The sequence below is a fragment of the Dipteris shenzhenensis genome, chromosome 5 (assembly GCF_047967505.1).
Source record: "Dipteris shenzhenensis isolate YYH24624 ecotype China chromosome 5, Dip_SZ_1.0, whole genome shotgun sequence".
Classification (NCBI taxonomy): domain Eukaryota; kingdom Viridiplantae; phylum Streptophyta; class Polypodiopsida; order Gleicheniales; family Dipteridaceae; genus Dipteris; species Dipteris shenzhenensis.
Genome location: NC_141600.1, coordinates 35,990,345 through 36,016,573, shown reverse-complemented (window position 1 = coordinate 36,016,573; position 26,229 = coordinate 35,990,345). Strand labels below are relative to the sequence as shown.

General features: G+C 45.9%; 2 protein-coding genes across 3 annotated transcripts in view; both read right to left on the bottom strand.

Moving 5' to 3' along the window:
• The window catches only part of LOC147901957 (oxidoreductase, zinc-binding dehydrogenase family protein), an 85,612-nt gene that overhangs the window by 4,731 nt on the left and 54,652 nt on the right, over positions 1-26,229 (bottom strand). The window lies entirely within an intron of this gene.
• LOC147901958 (uncharacterized) lies at positions 9,297-10,792 on the bottom strand. Its single transcript, XM_087375125.1, is given in 3 exon segments — positions 9,297-9,409; positions 9,462-10,359; positions 10,361-10,792. Coding segments are annotated over 3 exon segments (1,443 nt in total).

The window sequence follows — 26,229 nt, the reverse complement described above, 5'->3', positions numbered from 1 at the left end:
ATGCTATGCGCTTCCTGCATTCAGAAATATCATATCTCTTCTTCTTTTTGTTACCCCCTCAAGAAGAGGCACCCTGTGAATGATCAGCATGGGAATGAGAGGGCTTTCCAACTGAAACCTTGCCTTTACCTTTTTGTTTGTGATGAGTAGCAAATGCTTGATCACTAGCCACAGTAGCATTGCAATTCACACGACTTTGCTCCTTTAGAAGAAGAAGAGCAACAAGCTGATCAAATGAGAAATGATTGGCATCACCCCTTGCAACCAACCTCAATGTAGTAGCAAAGCCTTGATATGAATCAGGCAACGCATCAAGGGTATTAGAAACCAGCTGAGAATCATGTATAATCTCATTAATGTTGGCCAACTGCTCTTTCAAATCCTTCACATTAGTGAGATAGGCATCCATGTTACCACCCTCATCAAGCTTTAAATCTTTCAACTACCTGCAGAGATAGGCAACCCTCGCCTCATTCTGCACCTGATACAAAGATGCAAGCTGATTACATGCTTGCTTATCTGTCTTGCAAGACCGAATATGAGGGATAATAACCCGTTTCACTGAAAGAGCAATCAAGGCATGTGCTTTCGCATCACGACCATCCCACTGAATTTACTCCTGTGAAGGAGACAAAGCACCTAGAGCAGGAGGTGTACGAGTCCTAGCTGTAGCATTAGAACCATCACCTGAAGAAGCAGAGGCTGCAAGTGTAGCACTAGTAACAATGCGTGTAGACCTGGCCTCAGAACCTGAAACAATATGCCATAGATTCTTAGCATTAGCAACCAAAACATGTCCCATCATGTATGACCACATGGGGTAATTGGTGCCATCAAGCTTGTCATCAGAATCATCTTTGCCACCAGACATGGTCCAAAAATACAAGGCAAATGCACCAACTGGCAAAGAAAATGAGAGAAAGGAAACCTCTCAGAATCAAGTGCCAAAAATCTGCCCAAGCTTCAAAGCTTATGCCTGCAAAAGACTCTACTGTCCCAAGGTGTACTTGTTGCAAGAGAAATCCCCAAAGGCAACACGAGGCCTTCCAAGGCAACACAAGGCCTTTCGAAAATGCAAATGAAGCAGAAATTGGAAAAATCCAATGCAACAACGGCTTACCCAATGATGTAGCCCGAAAGGACAGCAGCAGTGACAGAGGCTCTGAAAGCGAGCAAATGAGGGCTGGAAATGAGAATTACAGAAAAAGAAGTGCTCCCACGACGAGGAGAGCACGTAGAAATGGAGAGAAAGAGATCCGAGAACTCGCAGCCCGAGGCAAAAGGATGCCAAATGAGGAGGGAAGGGCTCAAGGAGTCTCCGGATCAATTCAGCACGCTCCAAATGGCTCCAAACACCAGCACGCAGCTCGAGGCAGCAAGAGAACACTTGCATGCTTCACGAAACAGCTTCAAAGTGCTGGAAAAGCTTCGATTTGGCTGGCACGCACCCCTAGACAGTTCCGTACAGCAGGAAACAGCACCAAAATGCAGGCACAAACTTCGAGGCTGGTCGAAACAGCCTTTCGGTACATTAAATGCAGGCGCAGCAGGTCCGTACAACCTGCACGGACTGTACGGATGGCCGTACAATCACACGTGCGAATTAAAACCGTACGGACTCCGTACAAACTGTACAGATTCCGTACAACATGTAGCCGCCACACGTGCAAGGTAAAAACTGAGAAAAAACAGCTCCAAACGCTTCAAAATGCAGTTCCCTTCACGGTGGTTGCTCCAAAATGTGGTCTTCTCACGTCAAGATCAGGGTTTTCGCGACAGAAGTGCTTGGAGAGGCTTCAAACACTCTCGGCTGTGTAGAAACCAGCAAAACCAGCAGAAATGAGGGCTCAGGAGGCTGCCAAACAGCTTGGGAAAGCTGTCAATGGCTGAGGGAATGGATTCCGGACCTGCTTTGATACCACTGTTGGGTGTTGGAAGCAATGGAAGCACAATGGAGAAAAACGAGATGCTGTAATAGATTGCTGCAAAACTGAAGTGTGGATGCTCAAGGGAGAGCCAACATAACAAAACCCTAGGGCTAACTGCCCTAATTGGACTAAGTATCGCAATAGTTTTCGGGGCCTAGCTTATTAAAACTGTAATTACAATTTTGGATAGTGTTGTTTTAATTTTAAAAAACAACCCTAGTAGACTTTTTAGACAAAACTGGGATGGAGGGAAAACAGTAGAAAGGGATGTTCAAGAAGAAGCTTCACAGGTGGATCCTATAGAATCGGGAGTCTGGCCGACCCAACAAACGCTGACTGGAAGGATTGTTGTTGTAGAAGGATGCCTTACAGCAAATTATTTCTCAGCAGCTATAAGCTAATCTAGAAGGATGCCTTACAACAGCAAATTATTTCTCAGCAGCTACAAGCTAATCTAGGACAGTCAGAGTTAAGAAGGATCGTTCAAGTGTTGTCTATGAGACCATCTAGAGAAGACAAAGGAAAGGCTCCGCTGGAGCCAAAGTCTAGTGTACATACAATCAAACATGTAAAGGTTAACGTGCCAAATATTGCAAATTAGACCCAAAAAGTATTATGGTCGGATGGCAGACCGTAGCTTTGATGTAATTGAGAGTTGGTTACACAAACGAGGCAAGGCATTCGCCATTTCTAAAATCAAGAATGACATCAAGAATATCTGCGAGGCCACAACATGTTTACTCAGGCAACGGATAGTAGTGGATAAAACAACAAGGGTATGAGATAGCATCCACTATCCCGAAAGGGGTTCAAAAGGAAATTTAGAACGCTTTCCTACCTCATGGCGAAGCGTCCTAAGCTTGGGATTCGGATATTTATCTTCATCAAAAGAATTTGTCAACAGCCGAGTACACTAATAGTTTGGGGAAATAGTCATAAAGCTATATGAACCTCTTCCTCAGACGGTGCAAGAAAAAATTATATCTTTAGACTACATGATGGAAGTTCAGGATAAGTATACAAGCACATTTGATGAAGCAACAACTATAGCAATCAACTTAGAAGATGCTACAAGAAAGCAAAGTGGGTTTATCTAGGCTAGGGCTTAGTATGAGTACCCGAAGAAAAGTGGTTTTCAAAAGAGGTGGATTAGAAAGTCAAGTGCCCCACAGCCTAGTGGCCAAGCCAAGCAAGCCAAGCCAACTAGGGGTCGTTCAAATACAAGTACCACTGTTGGAGTGAAAAGTAAAGTAGCTCCAATGGCAACACGGGCTTGGTTGAAATCCTCTTTTACCCCTGAACAAAAAGAAAAGGCGAGGAGAGAAGGCCTATGCTTTGCTGCCTTCAACCTCATCAGTGAATGGATTGTCCACATAATAAGGAACGTCTGATGGCTGGGATGGTAGTCTCACAATGCGACATGGAAATGCAAGAGAGTCCCAGAGCTGACTAGATGCAGCGGCAGCTAGCGAAATATTCTCAAAGCTCACTACCTATGTTATTGTGTGTATCTATTACTAGCCTTGTGAATTGTGCACCTGATAACATTTAATCTAAGCATGTAGCAATGGGGTATACATCCTCTAATGATACGAGTTAAGGTAGGCGGTGGGGTAGACGAACACCCAAAACTAAAACCTCATTAGAAAAAAATTAATGAAGTAAATGGACAATTTGACTTGATAACCATATTGTCCACGTTTGTCTTAAAAGATCCAATTATGTTTGACACATGTCCAACCGTGTGGTTACCCGTAAGAATGGTTTTATATGGCTGCCTAGATGATGAACAATGAGCACCCATGCACTAGTACATGAACAACTTGCACTAATAAATGTACGATGTTTTCATTTTCAAATTGTGAAAATAATTTATATACATTGTCTTGCATTGGGTTCACTAAGTTGTGTTCTCATTCATTGTGCATAAGAAAGCTGCCTCTTGTTTTCGTATGCCATGTTAATTTTGTCAACGAATTTGACTAAGATTCATCTCCTAGTACAAAAGTGTTCGACTACTAGTACAAAAGTGTTCAACAGAGCGTTCGGTAGCTGTTTCCCATTCGGGTACCACACCGCCTACCCTAGTTAAGATGAAAGGATAAGTAGTCAAGACACGATGCAATTAACTCCAAGCTTGTGTAGAGGCTGAAACTGAAAACCAGCCCATCTGACTGCACGTGTACAGTCAGATTGGCAAATGGAAGTTCCACTCAAGTACGGGACCAAGGGTTACCCAATTCGAGCTTCGTATGCATGTTGGAAATGACAACAGAGGTATCCGCAGCAGAAGACTGATAGATGTGCAAGCCAGTAAGCAGATAGTGCTCCAAGAGAGATATAGAACCAAGAAAATATATATTTCCGTCCAATGGACAATATACAAAAAGGAGCCCAGAGTCCCACCAAATCGTGGTCCTCTGTCCTTACCAAAAGGTGTTGTCCCACTACCTCAGTGACGCTCCCAGATCCCTAAGCCTGAGTGCTCCTCGTAGAGCTTCTATAGACTTTAGTCACCGTGCCTTGATGCCCTGAATATCAGCCTAGGTGTGCAGCCCCTTCCTGAGCAATGTCTTCCTGGATGTAGACCCAACCCTGCTGCTGTGCTGCTCCAGTCTGCTCCTCAAATGCTGCTCTAGTGGATGTGATATGAGCCCTGAAGGCTCCCTATTTATAGGGGCTGGTAGCCCCCCATATTGGCTGACTAGGGGCCTGTGTGGACCGACCCAGCAGCCCTAGATAACTGACCTAACCAGTCTGTAAATCCGACTGGGGGGCAGCCCTTTGCAGGCCCTGCCTGGCCACATGGCAAGCAGCCACTAGACCAGGCCCGTCCTGCCCATGCCCTGACCTGTTCCACGCCCTATTACGGCTCCCAAATCTGCCCAACACCCCGCCATACTGCTACAGGTGCCTGCGTGGCAGATCTGTACATCTCCAGGCCTCCAAGGGGCTCTCCAAGGGGCTCTTGTTCTACCAAGTAAGCTCTCCTTTGTGCTGCTCACATGGCCATGTCTATTCTTTTTCTTGCTTGCATGCTGCCCACATGGCGGCCACAGTGTTGTGCATGTGGCAACCACATCAACCCCAAGTACACCTCGCCCATGCTCTCCTCATATGGGGGCTTACTGTTGGGGAGGTGACTTTTCCAACAGACCCCCTCACCGACACATCTTGGCCCGATCCCAACTCATCGATGAAGAGGCTCCAGTAGCTCCCATGCTGTAGCCTTCTGGAACATTGCGGTGTCGATGTCACTTCCTAGCTTTTCATCTAGTGGCTCCTGCTCCAATAGGTAATGTCCTGCACAAGCAAGCCACCTTGGTACACAGATCCATCTTTGTTAGCACCAGATGGCACCAATCATGTTCCCGCATTCGAAGTCGAGCAATCCACGTACCACAGTCCTCCAACTATCCCCCTCATGATGGATGAACAGCCCGGAGTCTTCCAGGCACCATGCTCTCAAAATCTGTTTCAACCCATCCTCCATCTGGCAAGGTCTGCAACAAAATAACATACTCGAGAAATCAAATCCCCTTAGGCCCTATCGAAGAATCCTTCTCTATGTCAACAATACCAGCCAAGCACCTAGATGGCTCCAAGCACTCAATGTTGTCCTTCACCTTCACAAGGTTTTTGACTCCTCATTTGACCACATCTCAATGTCAGACATCCTCACCATAACACCGAGTTCTACATACTTTACCTCGGCAACACTTGGACATGTCACCAAGAAAAGCTCTTTTGTGACCACCACATTAGCTGTACATCTAAACTAGCCCCCTTCTTCTTCTGATCTACCTTCTTTCTGCAATCCTTCGCAAAATGACCTGGCTTATCACAATAGAAGCACTTTTTCTTCTACTTCCTCTTCTTCTTGTTTTCTTCATCTAAAGAGTCCCCTCCATCATCAAACTTGTCTTTCTTGGGCTTATCTTTGCTAGGCTTACCCTTTCTCTTGCCTTTGCTTCTATCCTGAGCTATAAGAGCTTTGACTTCGAATCCGCTGTATTTCTTCTCCCAAGCCTCTTGCTGTAAAAGTAATGGTATCAACTCCTCAAATGTAACTGGCGTCGCCCTCTGCCCTACAATCCTCGTAGTCACGAAGCTGTTGTAGCTCCTCGGAAGCATGCCAAGCAATAGCCTAGCCAACTTGGTCGAATTCGTTCTTTGACCAATTCTTGTCAGTTGATCCCTCACCACCTTCATCTTAGTGATGTGATCATGTACTGAATCCCCCTATCCATGCTCATGCCATAGAGCTCCGTCTCGAGATCAAGAATCCTCGCTTTATTGGTCAATTCATACATGTCTCTCAAAGGGATCCATGCCTCAAAAGAAGTATCCACTATCTGTATGTGAGAAAATACCACATCTACCACGCTGGCACAATCACTACTAGTGCAGTTGTTGTGGCTAATTGGAGTCACAATGGGTTCAACATTAACTCTCTACCCGTCGCAATCTCCCATGACTCCCTCAACACTAAATGGGTCAGGACTTTCATCTTCCATAATGGGTAATTAGTCCCATCCTACTCGCCTGTGTCCCCAAAATTAGGAATAGCATATCTCTAGGCCACGACAATGAACTGAGTAGAGATAGAGTTTGGAAGTCGTACACCTGTCTAAACCTGAGCCTCCCTCAAAAAGATACTATCCTTCAGACATCGAAGTGGATTCCCCCAAGCTTTGAATCAAGGTCTCTCTTTAGGAAGCTCCACTGCTTGTGAACTTCCATTTATGGCTCTGATACCAAGTTAGAAATAACAACAGATGGTACCCATAGCGGAATACTGATAAATAGCCCATAATTCACACAGAAGTGTTTGACTATGGAATCCAAAACTTCTTTGTGTACTACATATGTGCAAGCCAATAAATAGACAGTGCTCCAAGAAAGATATAGAGCCAACAAAGATATATTTCCGTCCAATGGACAGAATACAAAAAGGAGTCCAGAGTCCCACCAAAATCCTGGTCCTCTGTCCTTACCAAAAGGTGTTGTCCTCCTACCTCCGTGCCACTCCTAGATCCCTAAGCCTATGTGCTCCTCGTAGAGCTCTGTACACTTTAGTCACTCTGCCTTGATCCTTGCACTTTGCTGCCTTGAATGTTCAGCTTAGGTGTGCAGTCCCTTCTTGAGCTATGTCTGTAGTACTCAACTCCTCTTGGTCTACTGGCTTACTGTTGTGATGCTCCAGTCTGCTCCTCAAATGCTGCTCTAGTGGATGTGATATGAGCCCTAAAGGCTCCCTATTTATAAGGGCTAGTAGCCCACGGCCGACTAGGGGCCTATGTGGACCGACCCAGCATCCCTAGATAACCAACCTACCACCTTTGCTGGCCCCGCCTGGCGAAGTGGCAAGCAGCCACTGACCCAGGCTGTCCTGCCCATGTCCCACCCTCTTCCAGGCCCTATTCCTGGCCCATAAGATTTTCCAAATAGTCGCCTTTTCAGCCTTGCTGTTCCGCCTCTATCCAAAACCTGTTCTAGCCTTGGAACGCCTGCTCATGCTCTGTACAATACCTTGCAGCCCCCCGTATTGGGCCGTACATTGGCGTAGTCAATCCGTACACGAGGCAAGGTCTCGTGATCCACAAGCCTTGATCTAGGCTGCAAATCTGCCCAATACCCCGCCATACTACTACAGGTGCCTGTGTGGCAGATCCATACATCTCTAGGCCTCCAAGGAGCTCTTGTTTTGCTAGGTAAGCTCTCCACTGTGCTGCCCACATGGCAGCCCATGTGCTATCCGTGTCGCAGCCCCATGTCTATTTCTTTTCTTGCATGTATGCTGTCTCTTGGTAGCCACTGTGCTGCCCATGTGGCAGCCACATCAGCCCCAAGTACACCTCCCCCTTGCTCTCCTCATATGGGGGTTTACAAATGGGGAGGTGACATTTCCAACAATGTGGAGAAGCTGGACCGGGATTATTCATGCATATATAGCCCTAGGAATAGCATGGCATTCGAAGAAGAATCCATCCATTGATTAGAAGAAACACATTTATCAGTTTAAGATGAACTATGTGCAATACAGTCTGCGAGGTAGAGTTGATCGAGGATGCATTGACTAGTACTAAGGCTTCCCAAGATGGGAAAATGGTCAACTTGGCTGATGTCACATGCACTCCTGCACTTGGGTTCAAGGTGACACTGGCTACATCGACAAGTGCATTATAGTTCCCTAATAGGAGATTTTGTCGTTTGTTGTGACCCCTTTGTAAGCCCTTGTCCACAGACAGTTAGGCACAAGCTACGTAGGTCAATCTCTCAGCCTTAGGTCAAGTCAGAAGATCAGTTCTTGTTCACTAGTACCGATTGGAGAACAATAGCTTAGTGTTTCCATCTTAGGGTTTAGTTAGGTCTAGGTCATAACCTAGGTTAGGAGCCCCAGAGGGGCCCCCAAAGGCTGACCAAGAAGACCCAGGGAAAGCAAGAAATGCAGCCTGCAAAGGCTGCCGAAAAAGTCCCCTGGCAATTGAGCCAACAGGGGTTGAGCCAAGAGGGGCTATTTATAGGCTGGAAACCAAGCCAACCAGCCTGTAAATCATTGGCTGTTTACAGCTTGCTGGTTGGCCCAGCCAGCCCTATAAAAAGGGCCATTGGCTGCCCTCATTCCTCACTCAGTAGCCCTCCAGACTTCAGCACTCCTTCAGCCAATCTTCAGCAGCCTCTGTGCCTCCTATTCTGACCCTGATCAGCCTCAGTCCCTTGGCCATCAGTTCAGCCATCTATGGGAGAAGTACATGCAGCCCTTTAGAAGGGTGTTGGACCAGCAAACGGAGTAAGGTTTGGGTACTGTTTCCACAGCTCTTTCCAGTTCTCTTTTACAGTTTTGCACAGCTCACTTCTCAGCTCTATATCTCAGACTTATCTCAGGCTCTTCAGAATCTATTACTCCTAGCGTTCACTCTCACACTCGTAGTTTTTTCCATACGTAACCATACGCATACGTCATACGAGTACCGAAGTATGATTGGAGTATGGTTCAGCCCTTGGGGCTGAAACATACGTGACCCTAGTTTTACCCAAAAAATTTCAGAAAAATATAGATTGATCATTGATCATTGTACACATTAAATTGACATAAAGGTATTAAACTGAAACTTGAAACTTGTATTAATTTTAAAGTCATCACTCATGAGTCATGAGTCGTGAATCGTGATTCATCATTCATGAAAGACTCCAACCTCCAGAGACCGTAGTCATCTGAATTCTAGATTTTATACATCATGATTCATACATAGTGTCCACTGTCAAATGATGGAATCATAGATCATCATAAAGAAAAGGCTGCCAGTGTGCCACAGCCCGGAAATAAAGCATGCATGACAATTCACAACCAATGAGGCTCAAGCCTCAAGCTACATCTTCATTCTCATCCTCTTGCTCATCCTCATCCTCATCATCATCTGCATCAATGCCTGCACCCTCCTCATCCTCCTCCTCCTCCACATCACTATCATCCTCATCTGCCTCGCCATGGAACACCAAAAGACTAGAGCTGCTTGAAGCTGCAGCAACATCCATCGTTCCTGTAACTGTAACAATAGGGGCTGCAATGTCTTCCCCCTCTATCTGCTTGCCTCGCTAGCAGCCTATCATCATCCTTCTCCTTGTTGACCATTTCTAGGGTCACTTCTATCTTCTCAAATCCCCTTTTCTTGATTTTGGAAATGAGACGCAAATTAGTATGGATGTATACTAATTTCTCGGTATTCTTTGGAAGCAGCCTATTCCTTCTTTTAGTATGGATAAGAGAGAATGTGTTCCAATTCCTCTCACAAGGATAAGCACATGTGCCTTGCGAGAGCACTCGAAGAGCTAACCGCTGCAAATTTGGTGTGTGAGCCCCAAATGTCTCCCACCATTTCACCCCTTGGTGCATTCTCTTTTCATCCTTTGCAATCGCACGAGCAAATGTGCCTGACATGGATTTGTAAATATCCAACTCATCACATAAGGTGCCTTGGCTGTCAACATCATACTTGGTGTACCGCTCTATGGCATCCATCCACCCATCGTGCACCTCCTTGTCACTATCTGGATTTTTCCCTCTCCAAATAGGATGGAGAACAAACGCTGCCGCATGCAATGGAGAATGCATCATATTCCACCTATCAATACACAAGGCTCTAACATCAGCCAACTTTGAGTATTCAATCCCATCAATAGTTGCCATCTTCTCGACCATCCGATCAGTGAGTTCATATACAAGTCCCATGGTAGCCCCTTCCCTATCAGCCAGGCGAAGGATCTTCAAAATAGGTGCACAAAGCTTCACAATGAGTCTTGCATCTTGCCAAAATGAAGCACCCAATATAATAGAAGACACATGTTGTGCTTTCACAGTGCGTGACACCTTCTTCTTGCAATACTCATCACTGACAACCATGCGGCGCAATCCATTGTATACCTATTACCCTCTCATCCAACAAGTTTGCTAGCATGATAAACATGTAAGCAAACCGTGTTTGTGCTGGCTTCACCAATTCCTTCTTGCTGAATTTTCTATACATTGCTAACACGGTGTGTTTCCGGGTAACAAATGTCCCAATCATGTTAGCATGTACCAACACTGGCTTCACCCATGCAAGCTTTCCAATGTCCTCAAACAAGAGGTGAAGGCAATGGCATGTGCATCTAGTATAGAAAATGTGAGGCCACTCTTCCTCCACCAATTCTCCTGCCCGCACACAGTTAGATGCATTGTCCATACACACCTGCACCACATTTTCAGCCCCAACATCAAGAATGGCATCTTTCAGTATCCCAAAGATGTACTCCCCTGACTTATACTGGCCATTTGTGTCCACGGACTTCAAGAAGGCTGAACCAAATATGCATGAGACCATAATATTGATTATAGGCCGGCGTCGTGTCAGACTAACCATCACAAGTTATGGTGCAGCCATATTTTTTTCACTTATCCCGAAACTGTAGCATCTCTTGATCTATGCATACTGCTTCATTAGTTAGCTCCGTTGTGCGCAAAACATTGTAGGATGGAGGCTTGATGGTAGGCCCAACTTGGCCAATGGCACGAACCATCTCCAAAAAATAAGGGCTCCTCACCTTCCAATGAGGAATATCCTCTGCAAAGAAAAAACGACGAAGAGCAATGTATGCATTCTTTCGTGCTTGTGACTCCCATGCCTTTTCCAAGGTTCCCTTTGACATCTTCAACTTCTTTTGCTTTGGCTCATATGCACTGCCAGATGCATTTCCACTTGCAGTACCACTCACTGAGGCATCTCCTAAATTAGCCACATCTTCAACAAGCTGTTTTGCAACAGTTTTTAGGGCCGCCTTTGCCTGCAATCTTCGACGAGTATCTTTCACATTTTCAGGAGGAGCGGTACACTTGTCAACCCCCAAGCCTGTGAGCCCAAGAAAATGTGCCCTTATACGGGTCGGTCCTCCATCCCATGAATGAGGGCAATATTTACATTTACAAGTGTATTGGCCCTTCCCCAAAGGCTTTAAGGCCTACAAATTCCCATTCTGGTCCTTTTTGTCTTCCCATTTGCAGATTTGCAAGCTGCAAATTTGCAAAAGAGGGCAAATAAGGCATTGGGCAAAGGAACAATTTCCAAAGAGGGCTTGAAGCCCTTGCAGGCTGCCCTGTTAGATGGCATCAACTAAAGAGAGAGCACTTGCTACAAAACAGGAAAAAAGAGCAGCCATTGCAATTACCTTGATGCTTGGAGCAGGTAGAGCGTAGAGGCAAGCTGTGGGCTGCAACTATACAGTGACCACTCACCTCCAAAGCAAGTAGAAGAGGGCAAAGGGCTGCCTAAATAGAGGGCAGCAAGGTGCTGAAGAAGAGGGCAAAGGGCTGCCTAAATAGAGGGCAAACGCCTGCCTAAATAGGCTCTTGAGGCAGCAAGGTCGGTGTACACGCAGAGAGTCGGTGATTGCAATTTGGACGTAGACTGTAGTACGTACGGCCTTTCTTGGGATTCGGGAGCCTTCACAAGGACATTGTACGAGCCAAGCAATAATATAAGGTATGCATCCCGACCCCCCCCCCCCAAAAGTCACGTACGAAAATCCGTACGTACGACCGTACGGAATCCGTACGAAAAAAAAGGACCGTACGCGTACGGATGCAACAGTGCTCACACTCACGCAGTAATCCTACATACCGGTGGACAGCACAAGCCTCTTCCTTCCCTTGCAGAAATACCCTACATCATCAGTGTGGACAGCATCAAGGTCTCGGTATTGGTTGGAGTTGCCTCTCAGGTCGTTACGTGTGCACAGTGTACTCTTCAGAAGCGTGTTTCCATGCTCTCTCGAAGAATGTTATTTGTATCTTTCAGTTCTCCAAGTAAAAAGCAAATTCTCCCCTGATTGGGGTAGGGGGCCCTTAGTGGGTCCAGGGACCCAATCGGTTGCCGACTCTATTCTCTCTCTACCCTCATCTCCTTTCTCTCTCTATGGTGCATAAACGTTAATTCCTCGCTAAAGGTTCAAAGAAGGTTTTGCTGTTATTACACGATTAGATTACCGTTGCATGTGACATTGGTGTCAGAGCTTTAGTCTGTATCAAGCTTGACTACCGCGAGTGTATGGTTGTGTTGAGATCCGGAAAGGACACACAACCAAGCGCCATGGAAGGCTCGGGGAAAGATGTCAAATTTGAAGACTACGAAGAGGAGAAAGACAACCAAAAAGATACGCTTCCGCCTTGTGCTCAAGAGATGATGGAGAATCCTCTCTGGAGACAAAAGAAAGTTTTGAAGAAGAAGGAGAAAAGCCGCTGGAAGAAAGAGGAACCACAGATTTTGAAAAAATGAGGCACTGTGACACACAAAGCTCGCCCAGACAAAGAGGCAACAAAAACTAGACTAGGAGGCAATGCTCCTCCAACACAAACAATTGTTAGCCACTATGCACGCTAGTGTTGAGCGTGGCAGCAGTCACTACCACAGCTTTGTCATCGACAAAGGTAACACCACTTACCCGGTCCACACCAGATTTCGTCAAGTACGAAGGTCGTGTGACCACTCAACTATTCTTCAGTTTATTCATCAATTCGTTCCTCATTTTTTGTTAGCCCAAATTCAAGATGAACAAGAGATACCAGTGGAGTGGATGGATACAGACCATTTGCCTACTAGTGGAGTGGATGGATACAGACCATTTGCCTATTTCTGAGTCCACCTGGTTGGGGGCTTTTTCGAGGACAGATATCCCTCTCCGGGTTATAGCCTTGCGGGATGCACATGAGGATAACCCTTGTCTTTCAGGTTAATGCAAGAGGCAGACTCCACAGATCTTCAGAGGACATTCTTTTGGAGGCTCCTTTTCAACTTGTCAGGATTGCAGGATACATGGAGATGGGTAGAGACTCACAGTGGTATCTTGATCCAGACCCCATTCTTCTAGCTATTGGATCTTGGAGGCTTTGACTGTATGGAGGTTCCCCTATTAGATCCTTGCAGTGGGATCTAGGGAAATGGGAGTGGAGAGTTGCAGGACACCGAGAGAAGAGCATCCCCTTCTTTCGTTATACGGTCAGAAATGCCAGGAGATTCCAGCTCAACTGTAGGGGCCGGAGGCCCTCTAGAGCTCCTCATTGGGATACTTTTCAGATTTCTGCAGAGATGCAGAAAAACTTTTAGAGGAGATTTTGGAAATCCCTTAGGAATAGGAAAATCATGTTATTCATCTGGCTTACTATTCATGGAGGGATTGCAGTGAACCTGTGGAGATCCAGGTTCGAGGCTGACCCTACATGTCCTCGATGCCACTCAATAGTTGAGTCAATGCAGCATTGCCTTTGGGAGTGCACTCAGGCAAGGACAGTTTGGAAGGATGTTACTAGGATACTTTGCACTTTTCATACAGCACCCTTCTTCATGACTTGGGGATCAGTTGCTTGGTTGTCACTCACTGGTCCACAGGCTTTCTTTGAGGGACGTGACACGGACACAGCTTTCTTTGTTCGACGACATCTTGTGGAGTCATGCTCCCTCCGGGATGTTCCGTTTACTCCATTTAGACCTCCCCATGCTTTTGTAGACACATCTTGGGAGATTCTGGCTAGTATCACAGCATGGCATATTTGGAGAGCCAAATGTACAGAGGCTTTGGAGGACTCCCCGGTTCACCCTTCTCAGACTATGGCCAATATATGGACAGATAATATAAACTTTGATGGCCATTTGGGCGAACATACAGGGAACCTCCACGACTGCTACTGCTAGGAGGGTTGCTTTTCTCAGAGTCTGGAAGGATTGTCCTTTCTTCTCTGACTCTCCTTCAGGGATGAGGTGGCATTTTCAGCCGCTACCCGAGATTTTTGTTTGCTCATTTTGAGCTGTTTTTCTCATGCTTGACATGACGTACTCCCGCACTTGAGCTTGCTCTGCGGTTTTTATTCATACTTAATGAAGTACTTTATTTGGGGGGAGGGGAGATGAACAAGAGAAAGTCCACCTAGGAGCCCCTCATCTGACAAGTGAGGCGGTTACTTGGTGGCAATATTGGGCTAGTAAGCATACTGACCCACCAACTTTTAAGACGAATTGAGTTTTCTGGTCTCTCCTAAAATGGGTGGCCTGTGTTGTCTTACAATAACAAGTGTCATCACACTGGCGTAACAGTTGAGCATGTCTGAAAACGATAAGATGAAGCAATTCATTTGAGGATTGAACATTTACATTTCTTTTCCCATCCAGAACTTCGACCCGTCCGATTACAAGGGGACGCTGACTCTCGCCCAAAATCAAGAAATGATGCTAAAAGAGAGAAAGCCCAAGCAAGTCCAGAAGGATTCCAAAGCCTCATAGCAGTCAACCAACACAACGGGTAAGGATCAAAAGGACAACCAGTACCAAAAGAAAGACCGCCAGGGTTCTGGCCAGAAGGAGTCCAAGCCCAAGATGACTCCAAATGAGAAGGCTAAAGCGGGCATTACGGGAGGCTATCCATAGCCCGATGAACAGAAGCGGTACCACCAAGAACATCGTTACTTTCATTGCCACCACATCACTCGACATGGCAAGAAGGATTGTCCTAAGTGGCTTGCCGAAAAGCACCAAAAGCGCCTACTTTTGAAACGAACCTAATTTCTATCTCTGTCCTTGGTTTCATTAATCACAGGCGATGGCATCTCGTATTTCCTCCCAGCCTTATTCTCGTGGATCGCATTTCTTCTAAATACGTAATTTCTTTGTCTCATGCCTATCCACAAAACCCACAACTCCCTAGATGGTTCCCTCTGCCACATGTCATCATTTTAGCCCTTTTCTTGGTACACCATTTACCCCTCTCTTGGGGCACAATTAAACCATTTGCCCCTTGGCATTATTACACATTTAGGTGCACCTAGGCCTTAGTACTCAAAACCACCTAGTCAATGCCATTACACCCTCACCTAGGACCTTGGCAATTACTTCTCTTGACCATTTTATTTACGCACATTAAATATTACAGAAGTCGGTCATCTAAGAGAAAATGCCCACCGATCTTTCCGAGGTCATGCTATCTCGACTAGAGCATAACATTCCTTCCCTCTTCAAGCATCAGCGTCCTCGATGATGAAATCTGTGAACACTCTCGGTAACTGGTATACGGATTCCCAGGTAGCTTCCGATAGAGGTAGACCATGCCATGCAACCAACACCGTGGGGATCTTCCGATTGCGCACTTGCATTGTTCCTCGGTCCAGGATTCTTGTTGGTTTGCGCCTCGCATTATCCTCTATCTCCTGAAACAAAACCACACCTTCGATTAGTGAGTCACCAGTATGCAAAAATTTCTTTAAACGAGAAACATGAAACACTGGGTGCACCTTACACCCCGATGGTAATTCTAATTTATAGGCTACCTTGCCTATTCTTTTTAGAATTAACCACGGCCCACAGTATCGAGGTGATAACTTAGCACACTCTCCTGAAGTCAACGACTTCGAGTGCGAAGGAACTTTGAGAAAAACTTTTTCTCCTTCCTTAAATACTCTTATAGACCGGTTTTCATCCGCATACACCTTGGCTCTATCCATAGCCTGGCAGATATTAGCTCTCGCAAGTGCTAGCATCTCCCGCATCTGAACCACAAAGTTCGCGGCACTAGGCACTTTCTGAGGTATTCCAACTGTAGTTGGATTCGCTGGTCTATAACCATAGTTCAGCTCAAACGGATTGAACCCTGTAGAGGAATGTTTTCTATCATTGTAGGCAAACTCCAACAATGGCAACCACTTGTCCCATGTATGTTGCCTCAATGACACATATGCCCTTAGCATATCCTCTAAAGTTTGGTTGACTCTCTCCGTCTGACCATCCGTCTCAGGATGATCCCCACTACTCATTCCCAACTCAGTCCTTAGTGTCTCAAAAACCGCGGTCCAAAAATGACCGGTAAATCTGACATCTCTGTCTGACACTATGGATCTAGGCAATCCATGCAGACGAAATATATGTCTAATAAACAAATCCGCCACTTGCGGGCCACTAACAAACTCTCTAGTCGGAATGAAGTGAGCCATCTTGGTTAGACGATCAACCACCACAAGGATAGAATCATATCCTCCTTGTGTCGTAGGCAGCCCTACAATAAAGTCCATGGAAATGCTCTCCCACTTACTTAGTGGTATCTCCAAGGGCTGTAAAAGTCCGGGTGGCTTCACCCGCTCGGCCTTGCTTACCTGACACGAGAAACACCGTGTCACATATTCATGAATATGCTTTTTCATCTTTGGCCAAAAGAAATCTCGCTTCACGAGATCATATGTCTTCTCGACTCCTGGGTGTCCTGCACATCGGCTATCATGGCATTGTCGAATGACTCTCTGCCTGAGATCATTCTGACCAGGTACTACAACTTTGCCATTTCTTTTCAGCATACCATTCCTTATGGTATATCTTGCATAAGTTTGGCCTTTTCTGGATGCCAGGTCATCCTTTTCAATTTCCTCGGGTTTTAACACATGAGCCTTAGGCCATAAGCTCTGGACAAACTCATCCACTTTTTGAGTTTCTCTGATCTCGGTCATTAGAGCACTCTCTAATACCGTGAAACTCAAGTTGTGCATAATGCGAGACAACGCATCAGCAACCTTGTTATCTTTTTCTCTTCGGTACCGAATTGTTAAATTAAACTCCTGCATGAGCTCTACCCACCTAGCTTGGCGGCCCCTCAAGTCAGGCTGTTTACTAAAATGTTTCAAAGTATCATGATCCACATCCACATAAAACTCTGAACCATACAAATAATGCCTCCATATTTTCAAAGCATGGATAACAGCATACAACTCCAATTCATGAGTTGGCCAATTCCTTTGAGAGGGAGAAAGCTTCTTGCTTTCAAAGGCTACTCGCCTTCCCTGTTGAAGGAGAACTGCTCCTACAGCAATGCCACTTGCATCGGTTTCTAGGAACAACGGTTTCTGGGGATCAACTATTTTTAACACCGGTCCTGTGACCACATCTTGTTTTATGGTGTTAAAACTTTCTTGTTGATTCTGTCCCCAAATAAAAGGTACTTTATCTGAGGTCAGATCAGTCAATGGCGATACTATTTCGAAATATCTGAGGTCAAATCAGTCAATGGCGATACTATTTCGGAATATCCTTTGATATGCCTTCTATAAAATTGGACAAATCCCAAGAATGATCGCAACGCGGTCAGACTCTGAGGGATTGGCCAAGTTAGTATCGTAGCCACTTTCTTCGGATCCATTTCTACCCCCTATGGAGTAATTATGAATCCTAAATATTCAAGCCTAACCATACACAGTATAGTTTTCTTTTTATTTACATAAAGACTGGCTTTCCTCAAAGTACTGAACACTATTCTCAAGTGTTCACGATGCTCAGTAATACTTTTACTGAACACTAGAATATCGTCAATAAAATGTACTACAAACTTTCCGATATACGGACGTAGTAAATCGTTCATAAGCATGACGAATGTCGCTGGAGCATTGGTAAGTCCTAAGGACATTACCAAAAACTCGTAATGACCAAACCTGTTTCTAAAAGCGATTTTATGCACATCCTCGGCTCTAATCCGGATCTAGTGGTAGCCACACTTAAGATCTATCTTGCTGAAAATCACGGCTCCATGTAATGCATCTAGCAAATCATCAATCCGAGCCATCGGATACCTGTGCTTAACAGTGATATTATTCAATGCTCTGTAATCTATACAGAGGCGAAACGTATCATCCTTTTTCTTCTTTAATATCACTGGCGAAGCAAAAGGTGAGAAACTTGGTTGAATCTGCCCCAACTTGAGGTATTCTTCCAGTTGTCTACGCACCTCCGCCTCTTCAGTAAAACTCATTCTATAGGGAGGTCTATTTACAGGTTCTGCCCCCGGGATCAATTCAATCTTACGCTGAACTTTCCGCTCTGAAGGTAACCCATAAGGTAGTTCATCCCTAAAACATTCAGAGAACTTCTCTGATATCTCTTTAGCCAACTCGGCCATTTTTCCATCTTGGGTAGCCTCAGTGCTAGTTGATGCATCATCAATCGACTCTACCGATGCTATACACAGACACAGAAACTCTTTCGGAGTCTTTCGAATTTCCATGGCTGAAATCAATGGTCCTCGAGGTAAATCCTTTTCACCTCGCAAAACATATTCTACCCCATTCATCTTGAACTGGTAAATATGCTTTTTCCAATCAATGGCTGGATTTTTCCAAAACCAAGCCATGCCTAGGGCTATATCTGCGTGAACAAGTCTGGTTAGTTCAAAGTCCAGCTTCTCAACATAGTCCTGAATTCGAAGTTCCAACTGAGTAACCCTTTGGTCCCATACTTCAGTTGAACTTCCGTCCGCCATCCTGACCGTATAAGCATAGTCAGACGGACTAGTTTTCAACTTGAGCCTCTTAATAAGCTTCGAGTTGATTACATTGTGTGTTGACGCTAAGTCAAACAACGCAATCACATCATGATTGACTACTTGCCCTTTCATTTTAATCAACTCGGGCTCATCGAAAACCGTATACCCCATTGCTGCGGGCTTTGAAAGGATGTTATCAGGTGCACTGCTTACTAACTTAGTAACAGACACACTTAACAACACATGTACTAACCTCTGAGAAGGTCCCGCCAATTGCATCTGCATATGTTCCGCATTGGGACTCTCCTGCATTTCCGCGTCGCATTCAGATATTATCATATTAGCGGTGTGACGGTCTTTATTCAGTGGACAATCTTTCCACTGATTTCTGAAGGCAGCCGAAGCACAATCCTTCTTTTCTAGCTTTCTCTTTTTGTTCAGGGGTCAACGAGGACTTTGACCAAGCCCGGGCTGCCATTGGAGTTATTTTCCTTTTCACCCAAACGGTGGTACTTGTTTTTGCTGGTCCCTCAACTGGCTTCACCTGCTTGGTTTGGCCACTTGGCTGGGAGACGCTTGTCTTTGAAATCCATTTCCTCTGAGATCCCCCTTTTCTCGGGTACTCATACTAAGTCCCTGCCTGCACAAATCCACCAGATCTGCCTTTGGCATCCTCATAGTTCAAGGCTACTGCAATAGATTCATCTAATGTAGTCACATATTTAGCCTGAACTTCCATTTTAATCTTGTCGTTCAGTCCATAGATATAGTCTTTTAATTGAACCGACATAGGAAGAGGGTCTGTTATCTTCATAACACATTCCCTGAACTTGTCAGTGTACTCTGCCACCGACAGATTCCTCTGACGAAGGTTTCTATAAGCATCCCAAGCTCGCGACTCTTCGTCAGGTGGAAGAAAGTGTTTCTTAAATTCAGCTTTAAATCCTTCCCAGGTGGTAGGGGCAACTTGATCTTTCTGTTGCTTTATCCACCATCTATCCGCTGCCTCAATTAACACGTGAGTGGCCTCACGGATTTTCTTTAGATTAGATCTGATTTCACAAATGGCGAAGGCTTCTTCCCACTTGTGTAACCAAACCTCGATCACATCAGAACTGCGCTTGGTCATCCAACCAGCATACTTCTCCGGTCTATAGTTGGCAATAATAGGCACCTTAACCTTCGCACGCTCTGATGAGTGTATACTGGGCTCTGGCTCTGCTGGAGCTTTGCCCTTATCAATTCTAGATGGCCTAGCCGATAAGGCTTGTACCATCTCCCTAATCTCATTCTGACCAGCGTTCACTTGAAGCTGCTGGTTCATGATTTGCTGTAAAGCATCTTCTAATACCAAAATTCTACCTACCAGAGTAGGTGTTGTGTGATGGAACATTTGTTGTGTAGACCGTGCTCTAGACTCACTAGGATTCACCCTAGAATCTTGTCCTTCTGCCTCCATAGTTTCAAAAGGGAGAGTAAGTTTTTTTTTTTCAAGATTCCCCTTTTGTTATACAGGGATAATAAACGGCAGCCTCTACTGTACAGAACGAATCGATTGCAAACTCAAAATTTATAAAAGAGAAAAAAAGAACTGCTCCCTGGAAACTCCACGCAATCCGAGTTCATACGCTCCTCTTTCTCAGACGTACCCCCTCTTCCAGAATCCCGTGCCTGGTGTAGACCCACCTGAAGTAAACTATTGACTGACGTGACGCCTTTACACTACGCAGGCTATCATCTCGCTCCACTCCACACAGGCGCTACCTTTCTTCCATCTCTCAACACCTGGATGCGCCTTCAGAATGCTACCCGTTTCGGTAGGGAAAAGCAGACACTTAGCGATTCGGTCCGCACTTGACAGTGACCAGAAGCCCCTGAACTTCTTCTAGATTTCCATTGTGCCGGAAACTGAAATCGAGGACCACCAACTCGTGTTGACACAAGTACACTTATGCCACCACACAAAATCCACGCAAAGCCTGCCCGTCAACAATGCGCCATGCCGTCGCAGCACAACGCCAACCTGCTCCGCTATTTTCCCCCTCGTCAAACTTGCACTCTACGCCTATTGTTCACCTGGAGAATACCGTCAACCTGCTCCGTTCATCGACACCTCATCGAAATCCCCCGCAACCCTTCCAATCCGTCGCACATCACGAGCAGCCGCATTCCTTCTTCCACGCCTGCTATCCGCTATCACCGATCAAGTGATAGCACTAACTATGCACCGTTCGTAGCTTTCGTCACAGCTCACGAACTCCTTCCCTTGGTCTCTTCCCTTGGGCTCTGATACCAAAATGAAACGAACCTAATTTCTATCTCTGTCCTTGGCTTCATTGATCACAAGCGATGGCATCTCGTATTTCCTCCCAGCCTTATTCTCGTGGATCGCATTTCTTCTAAATATGTAATTTCTTTGTCTCATGCCTATCCATAAAACCCACAACTCCCTAGATGGTTCCCTCTGCCACATGTCATCAAAAAATGCCCACCGATCTTTCCGAGGTCATGCTATCTCGACTAGAGCATAACAACTTCTTTCGTCGCCAATGTATTGGCTCTTCCAGCCTGCCACCAGCCTCAGCTACAAATGCCGTCTTCCCTGCTTTGAACGACATTCCCTCAATGGTATTTCAAGGTAACAAGGAGGGCAACCTCTCAGACCACAGGAAGGCTCTTATTCGAGCATATGGCACAGCTAACAAGATCGGATGCTGATCGCCTTGGCAAGGATTTTGTATAGGGTGCCCAAAAGAGTGATGGGTCTTCAATAGGATACAGAATTCATGTTGCCACCTTTCGGGATAAGGTGTATGAGTCCCTCGGTTAGTGAGTCGGGCATCTCACCCGAGTCCCAAATGCCCTGCAAGGCTGAAGTAATATGATCACCTATCATATCCCAAAAGGCTGTTAAAAAAGATGGAGTAAGACCATCAAAACCAGGGCACTTGCCCTTATGAAGGGCGGAGAGAGCATTCATGAACTCTGTGTTGGTGAAGCGTGCATCAAGTGAGCATATCATCTCTGGTATGACCAACACAGGTAAAATCTGCCAAACTACATCTCTAGCCTCATCTCTGGCCTGTCTGTCAAGATCTGCAGAAAGAAGGGATGCATAAAAATATGTCGCTAAGTGCATGACAGTATCCAGATGAGACTGCAAAACGCCGTCAGAGTCAACAAGCTGCCTGACACTCTCTCTACTATGTCTAGGTCCACTTGCCCTAATGAAGAGCAGAGAGAGCATTCATGAACTCTATGTTGGTGAAGCGTGCATCAAGTAAGCATATCATCTCTCGTATGATCAACACAAATAAACTCTGCGAAACAAAAAAAACATGGATACACCTGAAGGGAGAGGGTGAGGGAAGGAGGGAGATAAGAGAGAGAGCAAGTCTAGGTTGAACAAGGGGGAGCTGGAAGGGGAAGAGGGAGGGAAGCAAGGGAGGGGACAGTAGGAAAGGGGGAGAAGTGAAAAGGAGAGAGGGAGGGGAGGAGAGAAGGAGAGGGAGGGGAGGAGAAAAGGAGGGGCAGAGAGGAGGAGAGGGAAAGGGGGGGGGGAGGTGCGAGCAGCAGCGCAGACGGGGGCGCGGGAGCAGCAGCGGGGGGGCAGCGCAAGCAGCAGCGCCGGGGGGGGAGCGCAAGCAGCAGCAGATGGGTGGCAGTGCAGCAGCCGCCGCCGCGGGGGGGGAGCGCAGCAGCAGCGGGGGGTAGCGCAACAGCAGCAGGGGGGTAGCGCGGTGGGGCGAAGGGGGGGGGAGCGCAGCAGCAGCGCGGGGGGCAAGGAGAGGGTTTGGAGAGGGGAAGGGAGGGGGCAGCAGCAAGGAAGGGAGTCAAGGAGGGAGGTAGGGGAGTCGAGGGGAGGGCAGCAGGAGGAGCGGGGAGCAGCAGCAGTCCGAGCTTCAAAACTCTGAAGACAATCTGAACCAAGCCCTGATTTTTGAAATGTAGGGTTTGCAAAAATTAGGGTTTTCTGCTGTAGGTCAGAAAAGCCAGTATATGCCATGAAAGAACAGCGCAGGACAGCTCCAAATGTCTTCAAAACAGGTTGTATTCCAAAGCAACTTTGGAGCAACTGAACTGAAACCCTAAAATCTGTTATTCTTTGAAATGTGAATAGTCGAACTTATGAAGTGCTCTTGTAGATAGTGCAGCAGTTGGTCGAAGGCCTGAAGAACTCCAAAATGCACACACAGGTCCGAAATGTGCAAGGGAGTAGCTGTATGTGCTCTAAATGCGAAGGCAGGTCTCAAAACTTGCAAGGCAGCTCAACAAGGCAGTTCCGAAGTGTTGCAGCAGGTCAACACAGTGAAAAACAGCTGATGTAGATGTGTTGTAGACATATGCAGCAGATATTCGGAGGCCTGGTGTGCTCTAGCAAGAGAATGGTCCGAAATGCAAAGCCAGACCAGTACGCAGCACTTGGAGGCGTGGAAACTGCTCGGAGGTGGCGACTATGGCGCTGGAGCTGCTTGCCGGTGGTCTGGTATGCAGCAGTACCACACGGGATGGAGATTGTGGTGACGAAATGCTCCAAAACGTCCTTGGGGAAGCACGCGTGCAGATGCGACCTGAAGGAAGCGCTGACCAGCAGCTAGCACACGGGATGGAGATTGTGGTGACGAAATGCTCCAAAACGTCCTTGGGGAAGCACACGTGCAGATGCGACCTGAAGGAAGCGCTGACCAGAAGGTAACACGTGCAGAAATGACCTGAATGAAGGCGAAAGGAAGAGGAGGCAGGCTGTGGAGGCAAAACCAAGTGCAAACGGCTAAAGGAAGAGGCAGCTAGAGGCGAAAATGAGCACGCTGCATAGGAGAGGCGACTGAGCAGAGTTAGGGTTTAGGCGAACATGAGCAGGCTGCATAGGAGAGGCGACTGAGCAGTGTTAGGGTTTGTTGGAGAAGATGATGTCGTGGCAAGGCACCTAGGGCAAGACTGGCCTGCTCTGATACCATGTTAGAAACATGGTGGAGAGAAGTAGAAGTAGAAGTAGAGTCTATTAACGTCCTTGGGGGGCCAAAAATGACCCATGGGACCCGTCTCAATACAATGTAAATGATGCTCAAATGAAGACATGACAAAAGGCTTTGATTCATTCATCAAGTATATCATGACATGTGAAGTACAAGCCTTATAAAGGCTACTCACTCACACACTAGCACCTAGTGCATATGGGATAAGTCCCATGATGACACGTGGCACTCACACAAAGACTAGTACTAGATCACCTAGTACTACACACCAACACACTCTTTGACTATGATATCTCCAACAATCACTCCTTACCAGGATTTTGTCTCATCTCTTGAAGCCAACAAAACCACGGAATCTATGGCAGAGATTACGGAGTCAATGAAATCCGCATCGCCAAAGCTCAAGCATCGTACACACGCCAAGCTAACAAATCCAAACGAGATGTCCAGTATAAAGAGGGTCAATGGGTGTATTTAAGAATAAACAAGCAAAGATTGAAGCAGGTAGGCAAGCAATGCCCTAAGCTATAGCAACCTGAAGTTCTTGATGAAGCCGAAGTTTTGCAACCAGAGCAGATCCTTCTTCATAAATGGAAGCATGGCTCTGGACGCAGGACCTAGGAGTTTTATACCAAGTTTCATGATCGAGGTACCCATGAAGCAGTGTCGTTGGACAAAGACTTTTTCCAAGAGTTCCCACAAATTTTGGTGTACTACTTGGAAGCATTGAACCTACCGCCAAGTTAAGCAAGAGGGAATGTCACATGCACCCGTGCAGTTGGATGTAAGGTGACACACTGGCTACATCGACAACAGCGTTATAGTTCTCTAATAGGAAAATTTGTCGTATGCTGTGAGCCCTTGTCCAAGGACAGTCACGCACAAGCTACGTAGGTCCATCTCTCGACCTTAGGTCAAGTTAGAAGATCAGTTCTTGTTCGCGGGTTCCAACAGGAGAACAATAGGTTAGTGTTTCCATCTTAGGATGTAGTTAGGTCTAGGTCATAGCCTAGGTTAGGAGGCCCCTCTAGGCCCAGAGGGACCCCCTAAGGCTGACCTAAAAGGGTGTTGGACCAGCAAACGGAGTAAGGTTCAAGTACTGCTTTCGCAGCTCTTTAAAGTTCTCTTTTATGGTTTTGCACACCTCACTTCTCAGCTCTCTTTAGAATCTATTACTCCTAGCTGTCACTCTCTCACTCACCTAGAAACCCTACATACCGATGGACAGCACAAGCCTCTTCCTTGCTTTGCAAAGGTGCCCTACATCGTCAGTGTGGACAGCATCAAGGTCTTGATATCTCAAGTCGTTGGATCTGCAATACATGTGCATAGTGTACCCTTCAGAAGCGCGTTTCCGTGCTCTCTCAAAGAGTGTTATTTGTATCTTTCAGTTCTCCAAGTATAAAGCAAATTCTCCCCTGATTGGGGGAGGGGGCCACATGGACCCAATCGGTTGTTGACTCTATTCTCTCTCTACCCTCATCTCCATTCTCTCTCTATGGTGCATGAACGCTAATTCCTCGCTAAAGGTTTAAAGGTCTTGCCGTGATTACACGATCAGATTACCATTGCATGTTACAACTGATGAGATCGCAGAAGAGTTCTCTTATTGCTTTAGGGATGATTTGTCTTATGGGTTATCTCCAGAGCAAAAAGTGCAACACAAGATTGAACTTATTCTGAGGATATAACTTACCAATAGGCCTCCCTAAAGATCAGTGTGAAAGCCATAATCTTCATTGTTCAACAAGATAGATCTTAAGAGTGGCTATCATCATATCCGGACTAGAGCCAAGGACGTGCACAAAACCACTTTCAAGAGCAGGTTCGGACAATATAAGTGTTTTGTAATGCCGTTTGGGATTACATGTGCTCAAACTATCGTCATGTTTATGAATGACTCACTACACCTGTTTACTAGAAAGTGTATAGTACACTTTATTGACGATATTCTAATTTACAACAAAAGTATTGCTGAGCATCGTCAACACGTATGGAAAGTGTTTAATACTTTGAGGAAAGCCGATCTACTTGCTAATAGAGAGAAAATTGTGTTGTGCACTATTAAACCTCAATATCTAGGGTTCATTATTATTCCTGATGGGGTTGAAATGGATCCATAGAGGATGGCTGCAATATTTGTGTAGCCAACTCCTCAAAATGTGACTACATTGCAATCACTCTTTGGATTTGTCCAATTTTATCAAGACATATCAAAGGATATTAAACATAGTGTCACCTTTGAATGAGCTGACCTCAGAGAAAGTACCTTTTGTGTGGGAACAGAATCAACAAGAGAGTTTTAACACTATAAAGAAGGCGGTGGCCTCAGGTCCGATGTTAAAAATTGTTGACTCCTAGAAACAATTCATCCTAGAAACCGATGCAAGTGGCATTACAGTAGGAGCAATTTTGCTCCAAGAGGAAATTCCAGTAGCCTTTGAAAGCAAGAAGTTTTCTCCCTCCTAGCGTAAGTGGCCAATTCATGAACAAGAGTTGTATGATGT